General features: G+C 46.0%; 1 protein-coding gene across 2 annotated transcripts in view; it reads right to left on the reverse strand.

Annotated features, from left to right (window-relative positions):
• Positions 1-10,081, reverse strand: part of RNF150 (ring finger protein 150) — a 121,062-nt gene extending 110,981 nt beyond the window's left edge. Inside the window, exon 1 of one of the 2 annotated variants that reach the window (XM_066996690.1) lies at positions 9,263-10,081. In XM_066996690.1, coding sequence (XP_066852791.1) covers positions 9,263-9,728 — 466 coding nt within the window. In that variant the 5' untranslated portion in view covers positions 9,729-10,081. The remainder of the gene's footprint in view (positions 1-9,262) is intronic. The other variant, XM_066996689.1, reaches the window with a different exon arrangement.
• Positions 10,082-10,384: the final 303 nt, after the last annotated feature.

Consider the following 10,384-nt stretch of genomic DNA (forward strand, 5'->3'; position numbering starts at 1 on the left):
GGCAACCCACAACACTTGTTAAACTGACGTTTATATATTTTACAGTAATCTCAAGATGAGAAGTGTTAACTGAAGATGAATCTGTCTACTAGGCTCGAGTCCAGTCTTAGTGCTGCTGTATAACACCAGACACATTCAACACAATATAGCAGTGACTGCACTAGAAATGAATACTTTGACTAGGATTGCAAGATCAAGCAGTAAATAGAAGAGCACAGTTTAATGATGTGTGATTTACAACGAAGGAAGCTACAGATTAATGTGATGCATAATTCTCCTTAAAATACATCATCTAGAGAGATTCTTACAATGACTTGCAAAAAAGAAGTGCCTTGCAAGGAGAGATGTAAACAGTAAGAGCCAAACCAAAGAACATATTAAAAGGGAGGAAGCCCAAGGTATAAAACAAATTATGAGAAAAAATAATATTCCGTATCATTAAGCCAATGTTCAGGGACAAACGGTGATGGTTTGTAGACAAGTACATCAGTAGCAAGGAGCTGACTTGGTAGAAAAGGATACAGAGAACTGCTTCGTTATGGAGCGCTGGTACCGCTGCCTGCTATGCTAAGCTGTGCTGTCTCTTTGCTTCTCCCTCACTCTGAGTTCACTTGCTGTATGATCTCAGATTGCAAACTGACACGTTACCCAGTGTCAGGGGTCTTCTCTCATGATAAAGGCTTCTAGACACTATGGATTATAAATTCATTTTTAAAAGCTATGTCTCATTAAGCGTGTAGCACAAGGGAGCACTCACCAACCTAGTCCACATATCCCTGGAGAAATTATATTCCTATGCAGATGTAATGCTTCTATCCATGCTTAAGAAGTACACAAGAAACTCAAACCAGGTCAGAAGTTACGTTTCTGTGTTTTGGGAATCAGAAAGACAAACATTTCTTCCTTCAGTTTTGTCTTCAACTGAAAATAAATTATAAGTTAAAACAAATGGGCTACCTTCCCACTTTACAGCAGGGAATATTAGATACACAAACACGGTTAAACATCAAATTGGAGATCAAAACTCTGACAGACCCTTAGGTCTAGCAGTATAATTGATATCACTATGATTATACTGTCAGAAATAAATGAACGGGCACTTCAACTTATTGATGTTATTTGTTAGTCGCTCTTGAGAAGGGAAAGAAATGAATAATTATTTGAAAAAGCTATTTTATCTGTAAGTAGCGAAGAATAAAAGATGCTAGCTTTTCATATTTCCGTGTAAAATAGCAGTAAAACAAACAGGTTAATCTTTTCATCATCTCCTTCAGCTCTCCTCAGTTCAGTTTCCTAAGGTTTATCTCTTAGAATTTATTGAAGAGGAGCCAAAATATAAATAATGCCCTTGTTAAGCCTCTCTTGTAAAACACAGCTGCACGGTGTTACTGTTTCATAGGAAAACCAACCTTCACAACCTTTCTCCATCTACTAGACCTGTTGTAAGAAGAGGTGTTTGCACATACTCATTTCTGAACTCAAAACTATTATTTCCATCAGGATGGTAAGTTCACCTAAGTCAGTGATTTTCACCCTCTCCCAGCTGGAGATTTATTTCTAATGGGTCCACAAAATGTGTTGAAGAATGGTAAGTCTATTGCTAATGGGCTTAATTTCACACCAACTTCATTAGCCAACACGTAGGTTTATAATGCGTGGGAACCACTAATATAGACAGTCAATCAGATGGAAGATACAAAGCTGGTAGATTTAATACAGTAAATTTTAAAAGCTGAGATTTCATCTGAGTGATTTGAGTTTTCTCCTCCAGAAAACAGAAAATATACTTCTCAACAGAATTAGCTTTTCAGACACTTTTAAAAGCACTCGTGAGCAAGCAGGGTAGCCAGAGATCTCATTGACCCCTGCTCATTCACATTCAAGACCCAGTCAAACTGTGCAGTGGCTGACATGCTCTGTCCATCTAGATATCCTTCTCAGAAAAAAACAAAATTGTATGGAGTGAAATGAGGAGAGAATTGGCCACTAGTGAAGTCCTGAGTCACATCCCTCTGTGGAATCAAGACACAGCAGAATTAGCCTGCCTGGACATACCCAGTTACAAAATATTTTGTCTTTCTTCATGCAATTGCCACGTACTTCCCTGAAATTGCGAGGTACAATGGTTAAGGTTGGCCTTAAATCTTATGTTATAGCTGTTATGCCTCAATTTCCACAGTCATCTCAGCAGTGAGAATTGAATATTATTGCAAGATACAGCACTGCTATTTAATATCCTCCTACATGTTACTTCTCTTGCCTCAGCACCATGCAGCTGCTCAGAGACTGCATTTGGTTCTGGTGGATCCCAAGACTCCTTTAGCAAGATGCTATGCAAAAAAAACCACTGTGGCAGTCAGTACTATCTGGCAATACTGCAGAAAGCTGTCCTGCATTAGTAAGGTGACATTACATGGACTACTCAGTCTCTTCCATATCCAATTTCTACGAGTCAATGATTGTATTGTTTCCTCCCTTCTGTATCAAAGAAGTCATCAAGTGACTAGTACTCAAATGCAACTGAAAGGGCAGAAGTGGGGCTTGTCTTGAAATGAATGCTATTTCTGTGCAGGCTAGTTATGCAAAAGTTACTGGGAAGTGGAGATGTCATTGGGCTATCCCTTCATAAAGATCTGACTCTTCATCAGCCCCGCTTGTGGTGCTAGGAGGCAGAGGTTACTTGAAACTCTGTCATCTCACATGACAATGCGCTATGAGTTCCATCAAATAAGTCTGGCATAATAATGGGTTCTTTTAGTCCTTTGCTTACATGAGAAAAGTAGAAAGCTGTTCCCTTCTCTAACCAGGAAAAGACAGGACTGAACGAACTGCAGGTTTCTCTCCCCTTTTGCTGCAAGTGGCCATGTGCTCTGTGACATATCATGGAGGGTGACAGCACAGAAATGTATCTGCATGAATCAGTGAGCTGCAATAGAGTTAACACACTAGCCACAGACTGCCACAGTACCCTAATAACCCAAGTTAACAAATACCATTTTAAAGCCCAAATACGTAGCAGAGACAAACCATTACTTCATCAAGGGTAAACTGTTCTCTTGAGGACAATATACCAAAAGGAGATGCTCCAGATTAACAGTCAGCAGTTAGAATCAATGCTGATACAGATCCTTTTCTAAGGAAGATTTTCTTCTTGCCATGTCACTTCACTGCAGAGAGCTGAAGGCAACTCTTATATGAAAATCACTGTGAGCAAACACTGCAGGTAACCAAATGGCATGCAGAAATCTAACTGTTTTTGCAATCAGTAAGCTTGGAGGATCAACACGATTTCAATGAACCAATACTTCAACGCTTTGTAGAGAAAGCTGTATCTTACAACTTGACCCAAAGCTCAGTGGATTTGCTGTGTTCCCACTGACTGCAACTGGCTCTGAAGTAGATATATAAGCCAGCCATACGGTTGAAAGAAGATGCAAGATTCAACAAGGCAAAAAGGGTATCATCTAGTGACCAAAATCAGTGCCCCAGCACTGAAGTGGCTGCCCCACATGGTATTTTGTTCCTCTAGTCCCTGTCTAGTCTCCCCACATTCATCCTTTTGAACTCATTTAAAGCTAAACTAGTTACCTAACATCACAATGCCCCCCACAACTTGGCGTATATGAAGACATCTGCAATAGAGAGGTCCATAGAACCAAACAATATCCCAAGTTGGAAGGGACCCACAAGGACCACCAAGTCCAACGCCTTGCTCCATGCAGAACCACCCAAAAATCAGACCCTATGTCTGAGAGCGTTGTCCGAATGCTTCTTGAACTCCAGAAGACTTGGTGCCATGACCACCGCCCTGGGGAGCCTGTCCCAGTGCCTGACCACCCTCTGGGTGCAGAACCTTCTCCTAACACCCAGCCTGACCCTCCCCTGTCCCAGCTCCATGCTGTTCCCTCGGGTCCTCATGCTGGTCACGAGAGAGCAGATATTGGTGCCTGCCCCTCTTCTCCCCCTTGTGAGGAAACTGTAGGCTGCGATGAGGTGTTTCCTCTTCTCTGGGCTGAACAATCCAAGTGACTTCAGCCGCTCCTCATACGTCTTCCCCTCTAGAGTCTTCACCATCTTTGTAGCCCTCCTTTGGACACTCTCTACTAGTTTTATGTCCTTTTTATACTGTGGCACCCAGAACTGCACACAGTACTCGAGGTGAGGCCGCACCAGCATAGAGCAGAGCAGGACAATCCCTTCCCTCAGCACCCAGGGTACGGTTGGCCCTTCTGGCTGCCAGGACACACCGCTGGCTCACATTTGACTTGCCATCAACCGGAACACCCAGGTCCCTTTCTGCAGGGCAGCCCTCTGGCCTCTCATCTCCCAGACTGTATATACAGCCAGGGTTTTGCCCTGTCCCTGGTGCAGAATCTGTCACTTACTCTTGTTAAACTTCATATTGCTGATGATTGCCCAATCATCTAGCCTGTCAAGATCTCTCTGCAAGGCCTCTCTACCCTTGAGGGAGTCAACAGCTCCTCCCAGTTTAGCACTGGTCCAGCACTAAAGCACAGCAGAACTAGTAGGCAGAAGCGTGACTCACTAGTGAACGCAGTGGGACAGCTTGTCGGCACTACTGCTGGCTCTAGCCAACATTATAAATCTCCAATTTTGATAACTATCAAGAAGCAGATATACAAAACCTGCTAAAAAACAGGCTTACATGATGGATCCAGGAGGTCCTCTGAGTCCCTAGGGATGGCAGCATACCTCAGCCATGCCCTGATCGATAGACATCAGTACATCTCTGAGACTTACCTCCCTCCCCGATTAAGTTAGTTTCTATTAGGAATGAATCCTGGTGCCTGAACAGAAGATTATAGCAGGCCCTGAAAGCCCAAAATCTCCAACCCTCGATTAATTCACAATTATCCATAAATAAATTCAGTGTGAATGCTATCAGCACATTCTCCTCATTAGAATCCAACAAAAGTTTAAGAAAGCAATTGTTTTAGTAAAAGAACAAATGAGGTAACTACAGTATTGGATTATTTCTGTAAAGAGAGAAATCTTCAACTTCAGTGTTTAATTTGCACATGAGTACAAGTTGTACAGCTACAAAGGAGCCCAAAGCCAAAACTACTAACACCAAATCCCAAAATATGTAAAAAGCAAGACTAGTCATTGATCAGGGAACAAAAGGCTGAGTACAAAGGAAGAAGTTGTTATTGAACTGAACAGGCATGGACCAAGGCTGGCCATGTGTGGAAGGACACTCCGGGTTTTGCAACGGGATGGCCATGCTCTCCTCATGCAATCTGGTGCACACATGCTGAACTTCAGGGCCAAGGAGGAAGGGAAGAAGTCAGAATCATCTTAGACCACACAGGAGATTCATGTCTCAAAGATGCATCTGACAGTTGCTGACAGTATGTATGAGCCATTACAAAAAAACAGCGAGGCATCTGCCTCTCATTGAGAACAGGCTGCCATACATGCAGCATGCGACTGCGAATTTATGATGGCACGCATTGCAAAAGCAGAATACAGAGAACGCAGAACTGCCTGACTTGCATCTGACTGTGGTCCAAAGTACTTAAGATGCAATTTACTTCATATAATAACCATATCCATTTTGTGAGATACTCTGATGCACTCCAGAATTCAAACTGAATGTTACATGTGGTATTGATTAACACGGATTTGACTTTTACCCACATATGAACTGTGCACCAGGCACAGCTAACATCCCTCCCTAGACCCAAGCACCTGACGTAGGTGTCAAAGTTAGAAGTGGTCAGCCTAGGTTCCCTCAATAGCTAATGACAGCTGCAGAGATGGGATTTCCCACCTTCAACTATCTTCTGAAATTGCCCCCCCTTAGTGTCTCCATAGAGCACAGAGGGCATCTGCTAAGACAGGTAGTGAGAATACTTCCAATTAATAAGTTATTAAATGTAGACACAGTTGCTAGAGCCTTTTCAGACCTAAATGACAGCTAATTTGTTCCAAATAAGAAAAAATGCCAATCAGAGCCCTGAATGACATTATGGATTATTTTCCTGGAATAAAAAGAGCATCTCCTCTTTATTATTAGAAAAATTGATGGAGGAGAAACAAAAAAGGATCTGAAAGAGAAATTCTAGATGTTTTTGTTCCTCCTCTGGTTAAAACCTACTTAGTCAAAAAGCAAACACAGTTGAACCCAAAGCTCCTATACCATACTTCAAGCCTGTAAAAATAAAGATTCACAAAGCCTATAATCTTATGATGCAGAACCTAAGTGTGTCCGAGCATGAAAACCAGAGAGCTCTGCACTTCCTGTGAACACAGACGTTACAGCTCTACCTCCTTCGTCTGGATATGCAAGCAGTGACCTAAGAGGCTCCAAGAGAGCAAAGACTTTCAATACAGTGAATGAACTGTTTCAAATTGAGCACTTAGTTTGTTCCATCTGGTGCACTATAAATTAATCCTGGAAAGTTGTAGCTAAAGATCTGCATGACGGACTTGTGTATAATACCACCTTGGTTTCCATTTGAGGGGGTGAGGGGCTTAAGGGGCAAAGGGACAACCACCTACAATCCTTCAAATTGAAAAAAAGTATCTTGCTGCAGATTCCTACAGATTTTAAGATCAGAAGGTACGTTTTAGCAAAGATTCATTGTAACTGAAAACAGGAAATATAATTGAAGATACAGCTGTTAAGTAAAAATCTTTGGCAGGAGAAAGAGAGCTTTGGGGAAAAGGCAGTAAGGGCAATAGCTTACGAAATAATAGGTGAATGTGGTCAAAAAGGGGAATGAAGCATAGGAATAGATATGAAGAAATAAGAGTGGGGAGAGAGAAGCAGAAACACAGAGATAAAATGACGGTAAAAGAAGGAAGGCAGAACACATAAAAAAGATGTACACGAGGAAAAGATGTCTCAGGAGGACCAGCAGTTCTTCATGAGAATGGGAGCCACGTTGTTACGCAACAGGACATAGCATTTTCTATATAAGAAGGAGTTTATTAAAGCTTACTTGAAGCCTCAATAAAAAATCTGTGGGAGGAAAAAAAAAAAAAAGAGTAACATATTTCTTTCAACTTTTAAATCGCTTTTTAGGTCATATTTCACCCCCCCTCCCCCTACAAGTATTTTCCAGGACGGAATTTTCTTCTTCCCACTCCAGGATTTGGCGTGGGCAGAGCACCACAGATGCTGCTGAACTCAGAAACCAGGAACCTGATTCATTCTTTCCTTGAATCCTGTGCTATCATTTAGACTGGGACTGAGCAAACGTCAAAGGCTGCAAGTCAGAAAGACGATTTTACACAGCTTGTATGTTAAATTTGCCCCAGCACAATGGTGGTACAAAAAGACGAGTAAAGGTAAATCCAGCTCTGAATCTCTGTATGTTTGTCCAACATTTGTTCAAGAATACTTATTTTTCCTTCTGTTCCAGTAGACTTAAGCTCTAAAATTCTCCTCAGTTTTGACTGCATGCAGAGGGCAGGTTTTCCCTAACGCAAGACCAACAACTGTTTTTCCAACTTCACAGAACAAAAATCCTTAAAATGAAGACAAACTCCTACAATCAATCAGCAAAGCCCTTCAGTCTGATAGAGTTCAACAAGTCCAGATTATTTTCCGTTCAGTTTCCGTTCATTTCAGCCTCAGCAACTGTACAATCACACTGCTGGGTATCAATTCGGTACTCAAAAAGGATTCTCAGCGTAAGCTGTAAGCAGTCATATGATATAAAAGAAGCTGCCCCCAAGATAAGTGATACAGCGGTTGTATTTTTGAAAGCTGAGGCCACTTTCACTAAGAAAGATTCCTTGCTTACTTCATTTTAGACTTTAAAATAAACAAAAGCTGTAGCATTTTAAAAGGTTAGACATTTTTTACTCCCACTGTTCCTTAATAAAACACCATTTGTGTGGGAAAACAGCTTAACGCATACTTTAAAAACAGGCAAACCATTAATTGATCCAACATGTTGGCAGTTTTAGAGAAATTTACTGGACAAGCACAAGCGACGCATCTGAAGTTTTGAAACAGCCCGAGCTTTACTTTAAGGGTGCGAAAGTATGCCAAGTTCCTACTATGTTATACTGCCTAGTAAATAATCTGTCATACTTAAAGTAGCAAGAAGTATTATCTGAACAGCTACTAAACCACATGCAGGTTATAAAGCACAGTTTTAAGAAGCTCAAGAGGTTAGGAGTTCCTTGTCTTACAAAACCAATGGAAAATACTAAAGAAAATCTTCCACCGATCCCATCAAAGAAACGTGCCCAAATAAACAGTTAATCTCTTAAGGAGGCAGCATGCAAGGGGTTCCTTCCAAAAGCACTGCTTTTGCATCAGCAGTATTGTAGCATTAGTCAGGCAACAAATTGTTTTTCAGCACATCTGTGCTAGCTACTTTACTGACAGACTTTAAAATGTCATTAGAATAAGAGCCTGTTTTGCAGCCTTCCTGTGTTTCAATTTACCCCCAACTCTGCTAAGATTCAACTGGCATGAAGCAGCTGGGCATGATTAGTTACTGGATGCAAACCAAAATGAAATTTCACAATAGGTGGCATTTTAGTCCTTACAGAACAGGCTGTTAGTATAAAAGAGCAGTGACCCCTGGCACAAAACACCATCCCTAAATATAAACCCGTGATCTGTTTTTAAATCTATGCTATTTCAGCTCAAACGCTGTTACAAAAACAGTGTGTTTGTTTGTGGATATAACCAGAGGTTCGTGTTGTTTCTGACAACTGGATTTCTGCTGCGTTAGTTGAGGAGCACACGTTGGGAGCCAAGTACCTGTGTGCCGGCACTGTGAGCACCCCATCAGAGGGTTCACCCGGCGAGTGAAGCCCCCTGAATCCTGGACAAAACGTCCCATGTTCTCACCAAATCAGATACTTGGCTTTCCTGCCTGATCCCATGGCTTTTATGCTATCACAGATGAGACAGTGGACATCGTGCCCCTACTTTCTTGCACCTCCTGATACGCGCACATCACAAACACCACCCGCCTCCTCCTGAGCAGGTCTCACTCCCACAGGGCACCTGCCAGAGGACCCAACAAATAACAGGAGCTCCGTGGTGGGCTCGGGGTCCCATCTGACCCTCCGATCAACCCAAACTTCGCATCTCCCGAACTTTTTGCCCCCAGAGCACTGCCGGCAGCACACCCATCGCTTGCCATGGGCACCCACCGCCCAGCGAGGCCTGCAGCCCAGCGTGCCGCCATCCGGGAGGTGCGAGGCCACCTTCCCTCCGGCCGGGGCGAAGCGGGGCGCCCAGCGGGCAGCGGGGAGCAGGACGTCTCACCTGCGTAGGGCATGGTGATGGTCTCGTTGGCGTTGCTGGAGCCCACGTTGTAGATGACGACGGCCGAGGCGTTCTGGGCGGCGGCGTGGCGGATCTTGTCCTTGTAGGTGCAGTTGCCCCGCGGGATGAGGGCCACCCAGCTCTTGCCCGGCGCCGGGGCGTTGAAGCGGGTGCCGGGGTCGCAGGCGTAGCGGTCGGCGGGCGAGGCGGAGAGGGCCACCTGCCCGCGGGCGTCCTGCTTGGGCGACTGGTCGCCGTAGCGCCCGCACTCGCTCTTCTCGCTGCGGAGCTCGGCGCTGCCGCCCGCCGGGTCGGCGTAGGTGATGTTGACGAAGGCCGTGTACCACTCCTCCTTCTCGGCCACGGTGAAGTCCAGGCACAGCAGATGCACGAAACAAAAGGACAGCAGCCATGTTGAGAGAGCCAGGCTGCGGCACGCTTGGATCACAGACATTGCCATCTTCATCTGCCGGCCCCCCCACCCGCCCCCCCGCAGCCGGCCGGCCCGCCCCCGCTGCCTGCGCCGTGTGTGTGTGCGTGCGGGAGTGTGTGCGCGTGTGCCCCGAGCGGGGCGGCGCTGCTCCCGCCGGGCGCCGTGCGGGGGAGGGCGGGGGGCCCTCCCTCCCCTCCGCAGCCCGCTGCCTAATTCATAGCGGGGCCGTTTGATTTCCTCGGGCTGGCCCCGGACGCGGCGGCGCCGCCCCCCCCCCTCCTTCCCTCCCCGCTTCCTCCCGCCGCCCTGCCCGCACCGCGCGGCCGCCTCCCCCCGCTGCGGGCAGGAGCGGAGCGGAGCGGAGCTGTGGCGGCGGTGGGGGAGCGGAGGGTTTCCACCCGGCGCCGGGCCCGGCCCCCCGGGGAACGGGGCGCCGGGGGCCGAGGAGCGGCCCGGTGGCGGCGGCGCGGCAGCGGCACCTGGCGGGGGCCGGGCGCAGCGCGGCCGGTGGGGACGGGGCCAAGGCACGGCGGCGGGGGCTGGGGGGGGGGCGAGCGCGGGACCCTGAGGAGACGGCAGTCGGGGCGCCTCGCCGTTGGGCTGGCCTGCCTCTGGGTCTTCCTTCGGGCCTGGCCTCGGTTGGGTTTGGCTTTTTGACTGCTGTACCACAGGGCAAAACAATTAGAAAT

The sequence above is a fragment of the Anser cygnoides genome, chromosome 4 (genome assembly GCF_040182565.1).
Source record: "Anser cygnoides isolate HZ-2024a breed goose chromosome 4, Taihu_goose_T2T_genome, whole genome shotgun sequence".
NCBI lineage: Eukaryota > Metazoa > Chordata > Aves > Anseriformes > Anatidae > Anser > Anser cygnoides.